Source organism: Phyllostomus discolor, chromosome 14 (assembly GCF_004126475.2).
Source record: "Phyllostomus discolor isolate MPI-MPIP mPhyDis1 chromosome 14, mPhyDis1.pri.v3, whole genome shotgun sequence".
NCBI lineage: Eukaryota > Metazoa > Chordata > Mammalia > Chiroptera > Phyllostomidae > Phyllostomus > Phyllostomus discolor.
In genome coordinates, this window is record NC_040916.2 from 48,736,969 (window position 1) to 48,755,235 (window position 18,267).

General features: G+C 53.3%; 1 protein-coding gene across 1 annotated transcript; it reads left to right on the forward strand.

The window, feature by feature from the left end:
* The first annotated feature begins 11,752 nt into the window (after positions 1 to 11,752).
* Positions 11,753 to 17,733, forward strand: EFNA1 (ephrin A1). Its single transcript, XM_028503084.2, has 5 exons — positions 11,753 to 11,972; positions 15,237 to 15,532; positions 16,485 to 16,550; positions 16,712 to 16,762; positions 16,935 to 17,733. Exons 1-5 carry the CDS (start codon positions 11,881 to 11,883, stop codon positions 17,045 to 17,047), a joined length of 618 nt encoding a protein of 205 aa, XP_028358885.1. The 5' UTR covers positions 11,753 to 11,880; the 3' UTR covers positions 17,048 to 17,733.
* The last annotated feature ends 534 nt before the right edge of the window (positions 17,734 to 18,267 follow it).

Consider the following 18,267-nt stretch of genomic DNA (forward strand, 5'->3'; position numbering starts at 1 on the left):
GGCATTGCCCAGCACTTCAACCTGCTAACGTAGATCTCCCTGTCCTCCCCCAAAACGCACACTGCAATTGACTATGAAAAATAATATAAATGGAGCTACTTCAACATGGCTGCCTTCCCAGAAGAGCTGCCTTGGATGCCTTTCTCCTCAAATCTCTGGAATGTTAAAACTGGGTGAAATAATCTTGCATTGGGCCTAAAGGAGCCCTGTATCCCAAACAACTGTTTGCAGAGATAATAAGAAAGCAGATATTATGATTATAGGCCTGAAGATTTAAAGTATTTTTTAAACTGATTTGAGAGAGAGAGAGAGACCAATTCGCAGTCCCACTCATTACCCACTCGTCGGTGGCTTCCTACACGTGCCCTGACCTGAGACTGAAGCCGCAGCTCTGGTGTATGGGGACAGCACTCTAACAACCAACTGAGTAACCAGCCAGGGCTTAAATTTGTAGAATTAGCATCGCTATGTTAACTTATTACAGAAAATAACCTCACAGGGTGATCTGACCATAATTCCTAACTGGGCAGGGCCATGGTGGGCAGTCATGCCCCAGGCCTATAGCTGCTTCTTTTTTTTCTTTTGAAGAAAACTTTCTTATTTATTTATTTATTTTTAAAGAGAGGGGAAAGGAGGGAGAAAGAAAGGGGAGGAAAACAACCATGTGAGAGAGAAACATTGATCAGATGTCTCTTATACACCCTAAACCCAAAACCCAGGCATGTGCCCTGACTGGGAATCAAACCAGTGACCTTTTGGTTCACAGGCCAGCACTCAGTCTACTGAGCCACACCAGCCAGGGCAATATAGTTTATTTAGTAAAAGGTTCTTCTTTGCCTTAAGCAACCCCTGTCCCTTTTTTCTGTGCATCTTTGAAATGCCCCTTCTCAGTCTATGGCCATGCCACCTTAAATGTGCCCGATCTTGTCTGAAATGCCCCCTCTCAGACCCTCTGTATAAAGGGTGGCCACCCTCTGAAAAGCACGTAATCTTAACTACCCTGTAATCCAACCCCCCACCTTGCTCTCTCCCACCTTCACATAATCTTCCCTTTTTAATCGAAAATGAATCAAAGTAATGGCACAACTATCATTCTCTGGAGCACTTGAGATTCTACTCCCTGGAGTCTGTCTTCAGTTTGGCTGAAATAAACTCATAAAAACTCTCTACAGGTTCGGACGTTTTTTACACCGATGCTTCCCATTGAAGTTGTCGCTCCCCCTTCTCTTTCTCATCAACTCCTCTTGCCTCCACCTCCCAACTAGAACACCGCTGGGCTTCTGCCTGAGTCAGTGCTTTCCCAATAGCTATTCTTTTGGATCCCAAAGAAATGCTTGCCGGCTGTCACGCCGGCCTCCATTTTTAGGTTGACATGATCTTTTCGGTCTCCCGGGCTTTCAGTCTTGCCACCGGCACTTTGCACCAGTCTGGGTTTCATCTTGGCAGCGACAGAAACTGACTCTAGGTCACTTAAAGCAGAAAAAGGATTTGCTGGAACTCCAGTAGTTCACACAATGGATAGAAAAACCAGGAACCTGCCTTGGGAGATGGGCAGGGACTGAGGTACAAGGGGCAGCCGGAAGTACAGCCCGGATCACGTGGGAAGCAGACTCTAAGCTCCCTACGTCTCTGAGTCCTTCCTTTGCAGTTGGAGCCCTGAGCGGAAGCATCTGATTGACTGAGCTGTAGCAGGAAAAGCCTGGAGAGCAAGTACTTTACCTTAGGCTTTTATAGTACTGCCTCCCACCTGGGCTTCTGATGCTGAAACAACCTCACTTGCTCCCATGCCCAAATGGCTGCTGCATCCTTTAGGGAGTGTTTCCACAATGCCCTTGTGTCTCTCTGTGTCCCCAGTGACCTGCACCCCAGACTAGCATTCACCCCACTTGAGGAACAGCTAGCAGCACACCTAGAGAGTACCGTACAGTGGTTATATCTGGACTCTCAAGCCAAATTGCCTTTAGGCTACTAGCTGCGTGACCTCAGGGAAGTTACTGACTTTTCTGTGCTTTCATAGTTTGCTCATCTATAAAATAAGGATAACAATACTATCTATCTCCTAAGTTGATTGCGAAGATAAGTGCAGCCTTGTGCGCAAAGTGCTGCAGATGAGCCTGGAATGTTCTATTAATGTAAGCTGATGTTAATATTCCCAGGACACCTTGCCCATTATCCGCTCTTGAGTCTCCACAACTTTCTTCTCTCTCTGCCTCCCCTCGCCTGTGGTTCCCTGATGAAATACAGCCCCTTGGCTTGTCTCTTCAGCAGCCCTGGGTGGGCCCGCGGGCCCTTCTCCAGCCCAGTCCGGGACGTCCTCAGCCCATTTAAAACTGGTCTCCCCGTGAGCATCCTCCAGGATATCTGTCCCCCACACGGGGACCCACGCCCTCAGAGGAGTTTCCTTCTGAGTCCCACAGCACGTGCCATGTCTCCTCCAAGGCATTTACCTTCAGCAGTCTCGTCTACACCACTCAAGTACTCCGGCTACTGTATTCTGGCTACTGCATGTGTATAGTCTTGCCCCTCCTCCCAGGTGGTTCCAACCCCCTCCTTATGCACACCCCCAGGCTGTGTTGCCCTTCCCCCACCTTCACATAGTCAATTCCTACTCCTCTCTAAGACCCAGCTCAGGACCCCTAGGACCCAGAAGTGCCTGGCCCACCATCAGGGGTCATTGATGACGCCAAGGCCATGTGAAAGAAAAAGGGGCCACATACTAAACATGACAAGCTTAGGGGAGGCCTGCATGGTGGGCCTTACAAACCCAGAGGCCAACATAACCACACAAGGAAGCTGGAACTTAAAAATTCTTAAGTAGCCCCGGCTGGTGTGGCTCAGTGGATTGAGTGCCAGCCTGTTATCCAAAGGGTCACCAGTTTGATTCCCAGTCAGGGCACAAGTCTGGGTTGCAGGCCAGTTCCCCAGTGGGGGGCATGCAAGAGGCAACCACACTTTGATATTTCTCTCCCTTTCCTTCTTCTTCCCTGCCACCCACTAAAAATAAATAAATAAAATCTTTTTTAAAAACTCCTACCTAAATGTGAGTCATGGTGAGTAGTCCCTTCCTGGGCCTGTAGCTTCCTTGACAAAGGTCAATCTTTAGATCTGCAATTGTCTATCATCTTTGCGGGTATAAGATAGCATACCTGTGAAACATCAGAGTAATTTTGTCACCCAAACCCTTGAAGGCATGACCACAGGCGGAAGAGCACAAGACCACACTGTTATCTTGTTGCCCACACACCAGCTCTGTGGGCTGCAAATGTTAACTATCCCGCACTCGCCAATGTAAAAGGGGGGTGTGTCCCTCTGGTTTACCCTTTATCCAATCTCAGAGATTTCCCTGCTTCACTTTCTCCCATCCTCCCCAACTACCACCAATGGATTTCATGTAACTCTTCTCACATCTCCTCCTTTGATTCTAATGCATAAAATAAACTGTAAAACTGCCATCCTCTGAAGCGTTTTCTCAGTCCATTGAGATTTTGTTTCCTGGCAATTGTCAGTTTGGCTCAAATAAACTCTTATAAAACTTTTTTTTAAAGTGGATGTTCTTTTGACAACAGCCACGAGAAAGAGAGGGAGCTGACGGGATGAGGGAGCGGACTGTGTGGAGCCGGCGGGGATGGGGGTAAGGAGCATGGAAGAGGGACATCTGAGGGGCAGATCTCCTCCCCGTCTCCTTCACTGCACACCTGCAGGTCAGAGTGCGGCTGCACCATTCCTCTGGGCGTGAACTCCCCTTGCCCGCCCGCCCGGCCTGAGAAACCCTCTGAAGTATTTCCCCCACTCATTTCTCTGCCCCCGTGGAGCCTCAGAGCTCCTGCCTTCCATGTTGCTAGGGCATTTATCAGGGACTACATGTTGGAATAAATATCCGTGTTCCTGGGGCTCCTCCTCCCTGCCTTCCCTGTATCCTGAAGTCTTCCCCTGCTCTCCTCCAGCATCAGCAGTCACTCCCGGTGAGCCGGGGGGGAGGGGGGGGGCGGGGGGGGGAGGGCGGGCCACGCCAAGAGAAACACACACCAGGGCTCGGGGACAACCCCCCACCCCCACCCCCGGGGCTTAGCGCCAGGCCCTCTCAGCTGCCATTTCATTGGATCCCTATAGCAGTTCCATGAGGAAAGTCATCTGGCCTCCATCTCACAGATTAAAAAGTATGGGGCGCGGGGGGGGGGGGGGGGGGCGAGGCTCAGAGAGGTTGTATAACTTCCTCAAGTTTCCACGGCTGGGACTCGAACCCACATCTCTTCCGCATTCTCTCCCCTTCGCAGGTGGCCTTAGCTGACACCCCGCAGAGCCTGGCAGAGCGCCTGGCACACACGCAAACTGACCGCAGAGAAAGTTTGGTGAAAAGTGGAAAGTAAGTCGTATTGAAGGTCTCCGGTCTGCAGGGACAGGCCGGAGTGGGCCTATGCCCTCCCCAGAGGGCTGCGTCTGAGGGGCCTGTCCCTTGAACCCCCTCGAGGCCCTCTGGGACCCACCCAATCCCTGTCCCTCCTCCTCCTCCTCCCCATGGATGGGCTCTGCTGCCAGAGGAGCTGCCCCTTCCCTCTCCACACACACTCCCTTCATCTGCCCGCAGGGGACTCGCACTGTGAGCCACGTCTTTCCTTTACACCCAGCCCAGCTGGGCAGCCAGGTATGGAAGGACCGGCAGACACGGTGCGGCCCGCTGCCCAGTCGAAGGTACCATCTGAGCTCGGAACGCCACCACTTTTCTGAGCCTCGGTTTCGTCGTGTAGTGGGGGGGGGGGGGGGGGCATAATCCCCGCCTTTGCCCACCTCACAGTGTTTAGGAGTCTATAAAGGTGAACTAGTACGTGATAGAATATGCAGCTGAAAGCCGTGGGAGATCATAAAATGTTATACAACTGTAAGGGATTCCAATCTGGCCGTAACATGGGCATTAAACTCTAACCTCTCAAAGATATTTACCATAAAAAATTACAGAGCCCTGGGGAAAGAACCAAGAAGTGTGCTTGCTTCTGGGGGATATTTATTTGTCCTCATTTGTGCTTCTCCTAGTTTTCTGCACAAGGATACATTTATTTCTTCTGTAATCAGAAAAAAAGTTATACGAAAAGAATGCTTCTGAAATAAAAGTATCTAAACTCCTGCTCTCTCAATATGTTAGTTACAGTGGAAGTCGAGCCAGTGATAGGAAGGAGGTTTATCAGCTGCTCTGAGAGTGAATGTCCTCTGGCCCACCCTCAGCCTCACCCGGCTGGGAAGGAGGGATTTCTCCCCATTCAAAACCAAGGGCCTACGTCCACCACGGTCTTCTTCCGCGCCTGGAGCATGCAGTCTAGAGGGAGCCCTCCCCGTGAGCCCTGAGGTTCACCACAGCATCCCCAAGGGACTATTTTGCTGCTTCCCACCTTTCTGAGCTCCAGAACCTCGTCTCCAACTGTCCCAGGGCGACTCCGCCTGGGAGTTCCACGGGCCCCACAAGTGCCACGCGCCTGCGGCAGGCGCTGTTCAGAGCTCACCCCTGCTCCCAGGCTTCCAGGCACCAGTTTTCCGGGGAGGGGAGCAGAGTAGATCCGTCTGGGGGAGGTGGGCCCCAGCCCCGGCCCGCAGAACCAGTCCCTTCTCCTCCCCCACAGGTGTGAGTGTAGCAACGGACACTGAGCCAGTTCTGTCCCCTAAGGGTAGGTTGGCTGGGAAGGTCCTAGAAAATTCTTTTTCTTATCAGACAAAAGTATTCTTAAGAGGAGACGACCTTGTGCTCCCACCCTTTCTTCCTGTGACTCCCTTAGCCACCGCCAGGACGGCACAGAGCCGAGAGGTGGAAAGCACTGGGTCTTTGACAGCACTGAGGAGCTGCTGCCCCACTTCCGAAGGGCTTTGTTATGGGAAAAAATAAAATCTCTTGTTTAAACTGCTGGTAGTTGGGCCCTGGCTGCCGTGGTTCAGTTGGTTTAGTGTTGGCCCGTGAACCGAAAGGTCGCCAGTTCAATTCCAGGTCCAGGCACGTGTCTGGTTGCAGGTTCAGACCCCCACTGAGGCACGTGTGAGAGGCAACCGACTGATGATGTTTCTCTCCCTCTCTTTCTCCCTCCCATTTCCTCTGTCTATAAATAAATATATATACTTTAAACTGCTAGTAGTTGGGTATTCTGTTACCTGCAGCCCAAATCATTCCAATTTGATACAACCAAACAGCACTCTTCATTCCTCCTTCCCGGGTCTGTTCCTCTCCTCCATTTCCTATCTGCAAGTGGCACTTCCACCCACCAAACCACCCCATACTCCTCCCTGCCTCTTGCCCACGGCTCAGGGCTCCCCCAACTCTATGTATCCTCTGTCCTCCCGGCCTCTGCTACTCCTCAGCTTTCCGGTCCTCCTCACTCCCGCCAAACTCCTGTAGCTCAGGCCTAACCAGTCCTCCCACCTCTGAGCTCCCTCCTCTACCCACATTCTATCACCCACAGTGATTTTTCTAAAATATAGATCTGATCGTTTCCTATTTAAACATCTGTGGGCTACAGAATAATGTTCAAAATCCTGAGCATGGCATTCAAGGCCCTTGGCAACAAGGCTCCCACACTGCCTTCTGCTCTCATCTCCTGTCACTCCTCCAGACTTATTCTCTAATTTTAGCTGCATCAGAGCATTCACCGCACAGACTCTCACCCCTGTGCCTTTGTTCTTTGTTTCCCAATCCCTGAATGTGAAGGCCTACTTATCCTCCAACATTCGTTTCAAATGTCCCCTCTTCTGTGAAGCCCTCCTCACCACAAAGAAACATTCCTCCCTCTGTGAGCCCACAGCCTGTTGTTCCACTTATACCTGTATTATAATTCTTATCTTATATTCTAATTTTATATTTGCCAGTAGACTAGATTCCTTTAGGGCAAGGATATATTTCACAGTCCCCAGTACCTCCCAGTAGTGTCTGGCATGAGCAAATAGTCAACTTTTGGTGGAGAGGCAGCAGCACAAAACACCTCCTGGAACACAGTTCCATCCTCCTCACCATCGCCCCTCCCATCTCCCATTTCCCATCCTGCTCAGACTCCTCCTCCCTGTAGGGCGCTCCCAGGGAGGGAAGAGTTTCACCTCTTCCCATGGAGGCTGGTCCTCTCATAGGTTGGATGTGTGGGTGGGGACAGATCCACTAGGGTATGGTCACTTTGACCCTCAGTAAAAGAACTGAACTAGCCCTGACCCATGTGGCTGTTTGTTGGGCATTGTTCTGCACAGTGGAAGGTTGCCAGTTCAACTCCTGGCCGGCACACATGCCTGGGCTTCGGGTTTGGTCCCAGGGTGAGTGTGTAGGAGAGGCAACCAACGGACAAGAGCGAACGATGTTTCTCACATCAATGTTTCTTTCTGTTTCTTTCTCTGTCTCTCGCCTTCCCCTCCCTTCTCTCTAAAAATAAATAAATAAAATCTTTAAAAAAAATAAAGTATTGGCCCTGGCTGGTGTGGCTTAGTGGATCGAGTACCATCTAGGTCGACGGTTTGGTTCCCAGTCGGGCACATGCCTGTGTTGCGGGGCCAGGTCCCTGGTGGGGGCCACGTGAGAGGCAACCACACAATGATGCTTCTCTCCCTTTCTTCCTCCCTTCTTTCTCCTCTCTAAAAACAAATAAATAAAATCTTAAAAAACAAAGAACTAGACTAGACTAGTTCTAGACTATAAAAATAATATCAAAAGCATTTTCCTATATCTGTGAAATTCTCCGAAATCTAGAAAAGCAGATGCCCAGATTTCACCCAAAACACAAGCTCCATGAAAACCAAGCACTCTCCTATTGTCCTCCACCAAGCCCTCAGCCCCAATCCAGAGTCCAGTCCAGAGTAGGTACTCCATAAATATTTGATGAATGAACATCAACCTCAAGTTTATTTCTAAGTTCTAAGAACCAGTCAACTAAAGTGCTCAGCAACTGAGGAGAGCCTGAGTGTGCATGTGGGTGTGTTGATTTGCACCCACCCTGCATCACTATGATGGCAAACTGAAACACTCAATGGAACGTTATGTTGCCATTTAAAATATCATTTACAAAGAGTTTGCAACATGGAAAATGTCTTCTGTCATAAAGGGGAATAAAAGAAGTACACAATACACATTTATCACACTAGGTATTTATCACACTATGTAAAAGCATGCAACCCCCATCCTCTAACTCCCCCCCAAAATCTCATAAGCAAAAAGCTTCCAGGGAAGGAATGAAAATGTTTAGTGTCTGGTGGCTCCTCCTCCCCTTTATTCTCCTGTTCTCTCTTTTGCAACTTCATACACACTATTAATAAAGTGAGAAATACATATTAATAATAAAGTGGAAAGCATACAAAACATACCCTTAATTTTTTTAATTTTTAAAATATTTTGTTTGTTTGTTTTTAGACAGAGGGGAAGGGAGGGAGAAAGAGAGGGAAAGAAACATCAATGTGTGGTTGCCTCTCTCATGCGCCCCCTACTGGGGACCTGGCCCACAACCCAGGCGTGTGCCCTGACTGGGAATCAAACCAGCGACCCTTTGGTTTGCAGGTGGGCACTCAATCCAGTGAGCCACACCAGCCAGGGTAAAGCAAACACTTTATTTTTCAGAATGACATTGAGGGATTGGAACAATCCATTGTCTAGAGATGCCATCAGGGGCTGGGCCGGGCTAGCAGGTGCCCCAGAGCCCTGTGGCTCTCTGCCACCACAAACCACAGGGTGCTCAGAAAGAGTAGCAATCAAGCAAGCAGCTCTGCCTGTTCCAGAGTAGAAATGGCGCCTCCAGGCTGGCAGTTCCCCCACAGGTGGAGAGCACTTCCCTCCAGAGGTCAGGCCTCACCCAAGGCATTCAAAGGGTTAAACCTGTCTCGGGAATTCACAGAAAGGGCTCACGAGGGGAATTTCCAAGACAGGCAGACAGACAGACACCTCAGACTAAGCACAGATGTTTGCCTGGGGGGTAGCAGTATTGAGAGCCTTCACAAGCGCACAAGTTTGCGGTGAGAGATAGCTCAATGCCAGAGCCAAGACCAGACCAGCCTGGGCAAGCTGGGGGCTGGAGTGGGGGAGGGGACAGGACAGGGGCTGAGTTGGTCATCAGGTCGGTCTCTGAGCCGACTTTCTCTTCTGTCGTCTCTGTCTGGATTGTACAATACCTGCAACTCTCCTCTCTGTCCAGCAGGCGTCGCAGCGGCTCTCGGAGTGTCAGGGCAGTGCGTATGCAAATTATGGGTCAGCAATCTGTGCTGTGACACTTTAAGGCAAGTTTGTTGTATAAATAAATGGTGGTTTGTCTGTTTCCCCTACTAGTCTGAAGGCTCCCCAAGGGCAGGAATTTCATTTTAGACGCAGCCTTACCTTCATTGCTCATCACAACACCCGACCCTTAGGTCTCTAAGCACAAAAAATATGTAGACGTAGAAAAGTAATGAGATTAAAGCCTGAAGTGAGAATGCTGGGGACAGCGCCAAGGCGGAGGAGGGTTCGGTGTCTTCGTGCCTCGAATTTCCCCCCACCTTTTCTCCACCCGGCCTGCCCCAACACTAGACGTCGGCAGGGCGGGGAACGGACGTGGCCCCGCCGGGCTGGGCCGAGCTAGCCTGAACCTGCCCGGCCCAGTGGCGGCGCAGCCCAGGGACCCCACACGTTCCGCCCCGCAGTCCCCGCAGCCACAGAAACGGGGGAATATATCCCAAACCGTCTCCTCCAGGGGGCAACCCTGGGCCACCCTCTGTTTAGAGCTACTACCACCAATCCCCTCCCTAGCCACTCTCCTGTTTCTTCTCAGAGCAGTTTGTCGGCAGAAATCGAGTACCTTCACTGAACAGTGACGTCACCCACTCAACAAATATTTATTAACCAGCTACTACGCGTATTAAGAGCTGTACCAGGAGTTGGCAATACAGCATAGAACCAAAATATTCCTGCCTTCGTGGAGCTTTGATTCTGTGGGACTCGTGCGCAGGGACAGGATAATCTAGCGGGGGGACAGGGGGCGCGTGATAGGCTATCGTGGATCTTGTCCGCGGGTAGACTTCGGCCCGGGTGGGAAGGACAGGTTGTAAATCAGGTAAACTCCGGGCTGGGCACGTCGCCTGGGGCAGGTGCGCGCCACAGGGTGGGGGCGGGAGGGGGTTGGAGCGGGCGGCGCGCAAAACCAGACTAGACTGTAGTGGGCGCTGGGCAAATATTTACGGTCCTCACAGCGAGTCAGACCTCAAATCAATTTACGCCCCGGGGCTGGGGGCCCGCCTGGGCCCTCCTCCGCTCCAGGCTCCTCCCCTCCGGGTCAGCGCCTGACTGGTCCTGGCGTCCGGGCCCCGCGTAATTACAGGGGCTGTCTCCAGGCCTGGCCGTAAAAGAGGAGGATGAAACGGCCTGGGAACCGGGGAAGCTGGGCCCGCGCTGGCTAGGGTCCCGGAGTCTGCGGCTTCTCGCGCTGCGCAGCCGCATGGAGAACTGGCCGCGGGGCGGGGGGCGGCGCACACTGTCCAACACCAACTCAGCGCGCGCGCTCAAACTCGCGATCTCACACACAAACCACCAGACACCCAGGCACACAGCAGTCGACCCTCTCGCGCCAGACACTCTAACCCAATCAAACACCTGCCCGCCCTCTCCACTCCTCGAGCTGGGAGGCAGACACCCATCAACCAGCCCCCCTGCACAGGACGGTAGACCCCCGCGGGGAGGGGTGCCCCCAAGAAAGGATTCCAGAGGGTTTGTTTACAGGGTGCGAGGGAGGGGAGCTGAGCTAGGTTCTGGGGCCCGATGACTGGGACACCCAGCTGCCCTGCCCCGGGACGCCACGCAAACAGTCCTGCCCCCACTCCACATTCCCTGCTCGCCTGTGCACGTTTCCCTTCCTCTTCACACAAACATTAGCATACACACGTCAAAGTTTCACACGCTCCCCACACGCGGCTGTGGTAGTACTCACAAGTGCTCTCACACTTGCACGCCATCACACGTATTTGCACATGCCAGCTGTACATGTGTGGTTTGTCACCCTTCAAATGCTCAGATTCTCACAATCTAAATTCAAAGCCCGTTCTCACGGTACGCACGCGTGTTCACACACACACACACACACATACACACACACGCAGGTCCTTAGCGCCCTTTGGCGCTCCAAAAACAGGGGCGAACCCTCTCGCGGGCCCAAGATCCCAAGTGTCTCCCTGTCACACGCACAGAGGCATGCCCTTGCCCCCGGCCGGCCACACACAGCACACACTTGGTCACTCAGGGTCGCACTTTACTCCCGGCATCTAGGCGATGACACAGTCTCCCGAACAAAGACAACATTGACAAACCCAACAAAAACAAACAGCGTGTGTGGGGAGGGCAGCCAAGCGCAGAGTCCGGGAAGCTCTGGGGAGGGGGGGGGGCGGCGTCGAGGAGAATGTGGGAACGCGGCGCGGGAGCCTTGTAGTTCGAGGCTGGGGAAAGGTGCCGGACCTATCAACAACCTTGCACCGTGCAGGACCCACGAGGAAAAGTCGGATCTCGCCACCGCGTGTTCTCAGAGCTGCTGGTGGAGTTGGTGCCCCTCCGCCGCACGCGACTGTGCGGGGGAACACAGGCCCACCACCCCGCACAGCACAGAAAGCGGCACGCGGACCCACAGGAGAGCGACCACGCAGCACCGAGCGGCTCAGCTCGGGCTAGGTCGAGCGATGGGCTCCCTCCCCTGCGCATCCCTCCTCCACCTCCCCAGCCCCCAAGCCCCAGGGCAGCCGCTCGCCGGGCGGGGCTGGGGGCGGAGCGAGGTGTCGGGCGGCCCTGGCCCAAAAGGCGGAGTCCACAGGCGCGAGAGCCAGATCAGGGAGCACTGTGCCGACTGCGCCTCGGAGAAAACCTGCGGGAACCCAGACCCCACCACGAGCCCCTCGTCCTCGCCCGGCCTAACCAGGCCCCACGCTATGGAGTTCCTCTGGGCCCCTCTCTTGGGTCTCTGCTACAGTCTGGCTGCCGCCGACCGCCACACCGTCTTCTGGAACAGTTCAAACCCCAAGTAAGCCCCGAGTCTCCGGCCAACAGCCTAGGCGTTCGGTTGGCACTGTCCCCCGCCATGCTAGTTTAACTGTCCAGGCCCGCCCCTGACCGGAGTCTTAGCGAGGTGACCAGAGGCGGGAGGGATTTCTTGGATGTTCTCCCCCTCGCTTCTCGCCCCTCACTGGGAGTAGGCCACCCCAGACTATGTGCCTGCCTGCCTGGGTCTGCTTGCACAGGCGCTGGTTCCGCCGCTCCTTTCTTTCCCTCTGGCACCTCTGCTTCTCCGAAGTGAGGAGCCAATGCTGAGCAGTCCCTGCCTCCGGCATGGACCACCCTCCTTGGCCACCACGGCTCTTGTAGGTCCTTCCGCCAAGAAAGCCTGTGTGCCTCTCCTTGTCTGGCACTGGGGCACCTGCCCACACTGACAGGTACCTGATGTGACATCTGGAGTAAGCAGAGTGCTCACTGTAATCCTAGAAGGACCTCTCAGGAGGGACCTGGGCTTTGGGCAATAAGCATTCATTCTGTGTTCAAGGTGACTGTGGAAAGCCCCCCCCACCAAGGGATCTGTTGTGGTGACAGGAGTGAGGCACTTTGCTGTGCTTGAGTAGGCTAAGGTATCACCCGTTTATGGGGTTCCAGTAGTAAAACTGAAGACACAGGGGAAGGTGGTCATGGGAAAAGTTCAGAAGGGAAGGAAGGGGTTAAAAAGTTACAAAGGGTTCTGGGAAGAAAGGGGTTAATTTCTCCTGGGCAGGTTTAGGGCTGTGAGGCAAATGGTACTGGATATAAGAAGCTCCATGGGACTCTTTGTTCTTGCCCTTGAGTTTTCTGAAGTTATGGGAACAGTATTTGTGGAAAGACAAGAGAGGGGGTTACGAAGAAGAATGGACAGGAGGGCTGGACAGCCTGGGGTCAGGAAAAACACTATACTCAGCTGCCACCCCCAGCACTGGCGTGCCTGCTCCCCACCCCACTGGAGAAGAGCGTGGTGCCAGCTCCCTCTGATCCTGTGGCAGCCTTGCTTGGTAAGGGGTCTGTGCCTGTGGCGCTGGGTGGGGAGAGAACAGCTAGCTGCCAACCCCAGAAGGCAGTGCCCTCTTGCCCTGGTTTAAAGGGGCAGCCCCGGGCAGCCCGGGCAGCCCTCCCCCACCCCACTCCTTGCTGCCTGCTCTTTGCTTCCTGAACCCAGTCTTGTCCTAGTGGGAGAGAGAGAGCAAAGTCCCTGTTTATGCCCATGCCAGGTGTTGGCTGAAGGAGGAGGAGGGGACAGGAAGCCGTGAATACGGAGGGGGAACCCTGGCCTTTTCCGTTCCCAAGCTCCCAGGTTTCCTCTCTTTCAGGAAGGAGCCTCTTCCTTGCCCCCTTCCCCGCCTTCCCTGACGCCACTGCCCCCCTTTCCCAAATGCAGAGCAAGAGTCAAAAGGACCCTAAAGGGCCCTTTAATGCAGAGCAGATTATACCCCAGGAAGGGGCCGATGGGTGCCTTCACCAAGCATAACTTCTGCCCTGTTCTTCTAGCCACACCTAACCGTACCCAGGGCTAAAGAGAGGCCAACCCCAAGTGGGGTCCACAGGCAGCCAGGCCGGGCACAGCTCGGGGGCAAAGATGAAGTCGCAACGAGCTGGGCGGGTGTGAGGCTGGCCTGGGTGACTCAGGGTAGTGGGCATCTGCCCTGGGATCTTAGGGGAGGCAGCGTGGGAAGAAGGGTGGTACCACTGGGAGCCGGCACTGGTCTCCTTGGTGCTGGAGGGGCGAGTACTGTGCCCATTCAGACCTGCCAGCTCCCTTTGCCTGGAGGACAGTATCCTGGGCTAGTGGACACTGTGCTACCCTGGGGTCTTAGGGGGTGTCCGCATTCAACAAGGTGAATTCTCACAGGCTTTCATGATTGCAGGGCGGGTGGCAGAGGTGGATGAGGAATGAGTCAGTGCCCGTCACTGGAATGGGGGAAAGATGCCAGGCCCAGAGCTGAAATACCTGTTTTGAAATGGCTTCTGTGTTTATCTCTCCAGAGAGGAATTTTAAAAGCCTCTCTCTGCTTCTCTGTCTCTCTCTCCCTCCTGCCCCTCTCTCTTCCCCAGGGTGGGGGAGGGGTGCTGGTAAGCCTAGCTGGAGAACTGGCTTGCTGCAAGGCCAGGTTAGAAGTCATACTGACTGGGCAGTGGGTGCCCACCTGAGGCCTTTAAGCCTAATTCCTGCCCCTTCTCCCATCACCCATGCCCAAGGGTTTTGGTTTGTAGCAAGTTGGCAGCCAACCATGCCGAGTGTCTAGCTGGCAGTGCTCAGGGGAATTCAGAGAGGCTGACCAGCTTGGGGAGGGAGGTGGGGAGGCACTTTTCCCCCTACTAGGACCCCACCCAGACTGGAGCCAGGTGTCTGGAGCTGGGGGGAGGAGCTGGGGGGCAGTCAGGCTGGAGCCTGTGGAGCCTGGAGGGAATGGGCTGGGGGAGGGGAGCTAGCTCCACCTTGGGAGGAGGGGAGAGGCAGCCTCGGATCTGAGAACTGCTGCATTTCTGGAGCTCACTTCACAGCTAAATATGTAGCTTTTGGAGATAAAGGGACAGTGATGTTTTGGGGTGCCTTGAGGGAAGCGGACAAGGAGAACTGAGCATCATTTTGAGGAGCTAGAAGGGAAGATTTGAGGGGAACGAATGGATTGATGACAGGGATTTAACCTAAAGGGTTCAGGCATTATCTGCGGGCTTGGGTATACTGGGGGCTTGGGGGGAAAGGAAGCAGAGAAATGTGAGACAGACTCAGTGTGGGGGGGCAAATGAAAGGAGTGAGCGCAATGAAGACATCAGATGTGTTCGGGCTGAGTGCCAGCCTGGTAAAGAGGAAGGCTTGGTTGGATCCTAATGATAGAATTAGGGTCTTGGACTGAGCTCTAATAGCATGAAAAGGAGCACCTGGTGGAATAGGTTTGGGGAAGTATGCGTGGCCAGGAGAGAATGGTGAGTGAGCTAAGGAAATACTTAGAAGCTCATCCTTGGGTAAATGTCAGGGGGTTATGGAAAGTTCTTTGTTACCTGAAAGATACTAAGTGAGTGGGGTTTATTGAATTACAGGAAACAATGAGGGTGGGGGGTATTTGGAGATGGTGGAAAGATATTTAGATTAAGATCAGTAAATATTGGGAGTTGAGATTGTCACAACATCTTTGTGTGGGGGTCCAGTGTGAAATGTGAGAGGTCATGTAAACCTTTGGAGACTCAAGGCTCTGGTCTGGCTTCTGAGTCACTGTTTGCTTCCGTCCCCTCTGCGTACACGCGCATGCAGGTTCCGGAGTGAAGGCTACACGGTACATGTGCAGCTAAATGACTACCTGGACATCATCTGTCCCCATTACGAGGACGACTCTGTGGCAGCCGCTGCCATGGAGCAGTATACACTGTACCTGGTAGAGCTAGAGCAGTACCAGGCGTGCCAGCCCGAGTCCAAGAGCCAGGTCCGCTGGCAGTGCAACCACCCCAACGCCAGGCATGGCCCGGAGAAGCTGTCCGAGAAGTTCCTGCGCTACACACCCTTCACCCTGGGCAAGGAGTTCAAAGAGGGACACAGCTACTACTACATCTGTGAGTGCCTCGGAGGTGCCCCGCGCTGGGGGATGGAGCCACCTCCATGAGTGTGCCTGAGAGCGTGCTCAGTGGGGAGTCAAGCAGCAGAGGGCCTCCAATCCTGGATTCTGTTTTCATTCGTTCACGTGACAAATGTGGAGTGAGCTTCTACTGTATTCTGGGAACACTGCTTGGCTGTACAGGCACAAAGAGAAATAAAACACTACAGGGCCCCTGTCCTCAAGGAAGCTGGGAAGAGACACGCATTGGTCAGCAGACCGTTAGAACAGTGTAGTATGGTAGGCATGAGTGGGCACAGGGGCCCTGGAAATATGACCTTGGGACCTTCCAGATTAGGGGGTTTCAGAGAAGGCTTCCTGGCTCCCCGGAGCTTAGGACAAGCAGAGGGCTTAGCCATAAATGAAAGGACATGTGCAAAGGGAACATGGCATCTTCAGGGAACTCCATATGTTTAGCCTGGCTAGGGTAGGAGGGACACTTTGAAGTGGGGAGATGGGAGCTTGGAGAGGTGCACAGGGCAGATCACGGGGACCTAGAAGTGCTAAGGAGTTTGTCCTTAAGGCAGTGGAAAGCCACTGGCGGGTTTACAAGAGATAAGATCAGCTTTGCATAGAATGCATACAGACCTCACCCTTTGGATGTGCCTGGGGGGAAGAGGGTCTTCCCCAAATTTCAGCTAGGAAGAGTAAAGGATGGACTCTGGGGAGGGGACAGCGGCTATGTTCTTTTTGCCACCATCTCCAAGGCCAAGGGTTATTCCAAAGAAGGAAGTTGGACTGAACTCGGGGCAGAAAGTGGGCAAACCTAAGGAAGGGAAGAATCCAGGCTTGGAAGAAAGTGGTTCCAATGAGCAGGGACTGAGAAAGCGGGGCCAGAGGCATTTGAATTCTGTTTTCTTCCAACAAAGTTTCCTTCCCCTTCTTTAATACCTTGTGGGTATATCTTGCAGCCAAACCCATCCACCACCAAGAAGACCACTGCTTGAGGTTGAAGGTGACCGTCAATGGCAAAATCAGTGAGTGTCCCGGCCCTGTGGGCCTCCTTCCTCCATCCCTATGCTGGGCCTGGCCAATGACATGGGCTGGTAGGGAAGTTCCGCTGCCTGGCCCACCTAGCACTCCCATCCTTCTGCCTCCCTGGTACAGTGCCTGACCTATGGCTACCCCTGTCTTTTAGCACATAGTCCTGAGGCCCATGCCAATCCACAGGAGAAGAGACTTCCAGCAGGTAAGTAGCTGGAGCAAATTGGGACTGGGGCAAACAGGAGGGCCCACTTAAGGGGTTGGACACAAGAGGAGGCTCCTTTGCCAGGCAGGGGCTGGGGCAACCTTGTTGGACTGAGGGCCAGTGTCAGTAGTGGGACTGCTCACCTGGGAGCCTTTGCCCTTCCACCTTGCAGATGACCCAGAAGTGCAAGTTCTACATAGCATCGGTCACAGTGCTGCCCCCCGCCTCTTCCCACTTGCCTGGGCTGTGCTGCTCCTGCCGTTTCTGCCACTGCAAACCCCATGAAGCCGTATGCCACATCTGGCCTAAGGATTGAATCTGGGCTGAGGAGGCAGAGGCAGGCACCCCTCACCTGGCCTGGGGTCCCTCCCAAAGCCCCAGTCCTGGCAACCATCCAGCCACATCTATAAGCTGCCACCCAGCAGCCTCAAATTGAGTCAGTATTAAGGGTTTTAGCCCAAAGGAGGTGGGCAAGCCTGGTAGTGCCGTCCCTGCCTCCACCTCAGAGGGACGGACAAAGTGGGGACGGTACTTCCCCTGCCATTCCTACCCTTAAGCCAAAAAAAACAAGCTGTGCAAATATGGACTCTTAAGAGGGACACTGTGGGAGCTGAAGAGGTGGTCTGGGGTCATGCAGGTAGACACTGAGCTTGGCAAAGTTGCCCCTCCCACAGAGAGCCAGGATGCCAAGATGAGCTGACTGAAGGAAAAGCAAGAGAGTTTCCTGCCTGGGAGACAGGGACCGGAGAGGTGGTATGCTTGGGCTGACCCAGCATCTCCTGTCCTGGGGCAGCGCTCCCCAGGGCTGTGCCAACAGGGGGTGCGCCAACCTATTCCTCGAGTGGAGCTGTTAGGGCAGGGCCCACATGTACAGGATCTGTATATAAGTTTGCTGTGTATCTTTGCTGATTTCTATAACTGGCTCTTTTTTATACAATGTTGTCTGAAAATAAACCTGTTTTTTTGTACATACTCTTCTGCCTCTCCATACTAACTTACAGCCATTGAGTTCCTGCTATGGGAGATACCAGTAGCAACTGGGTTTGAATTTTTTCCCCTCTCTGGAAAGAATTCTTACCCCTCACTAACCCCTAATGTTACAGAACGGACCCATGGAGGTGGGGAATGACATACTATTATCTAATGGACCCCCCCTTCTCCCGGGGTCCCCTGTACTAAGTTTGCCTTGCCCACTGCCAGGAAATTATAGGTCTCAATGTCAGAGATTGGTGAAAAGGAAAGGAATTATTTATTCCAAAAGTTGTACAGACTTAAGAGTAATGACTTAATGTCTTCATTAAGAGTCTCTTAAAATACCCACAAATGCACACAGTCCTTCCCCCTCTGCCCAGTCTCAGAAAAGAAATAGAAGTCTGTGGCTCAGGTGGCCCCCCCAGGTCTTCCCAGTAACCCATGCTCTGCTGGCTGGCCCCCCGCAGTTCCCAGCACTATCAGGCATGTCATTGGGATCTCCAGTTCTTAATCCAAATCCGCATGGCACCTTC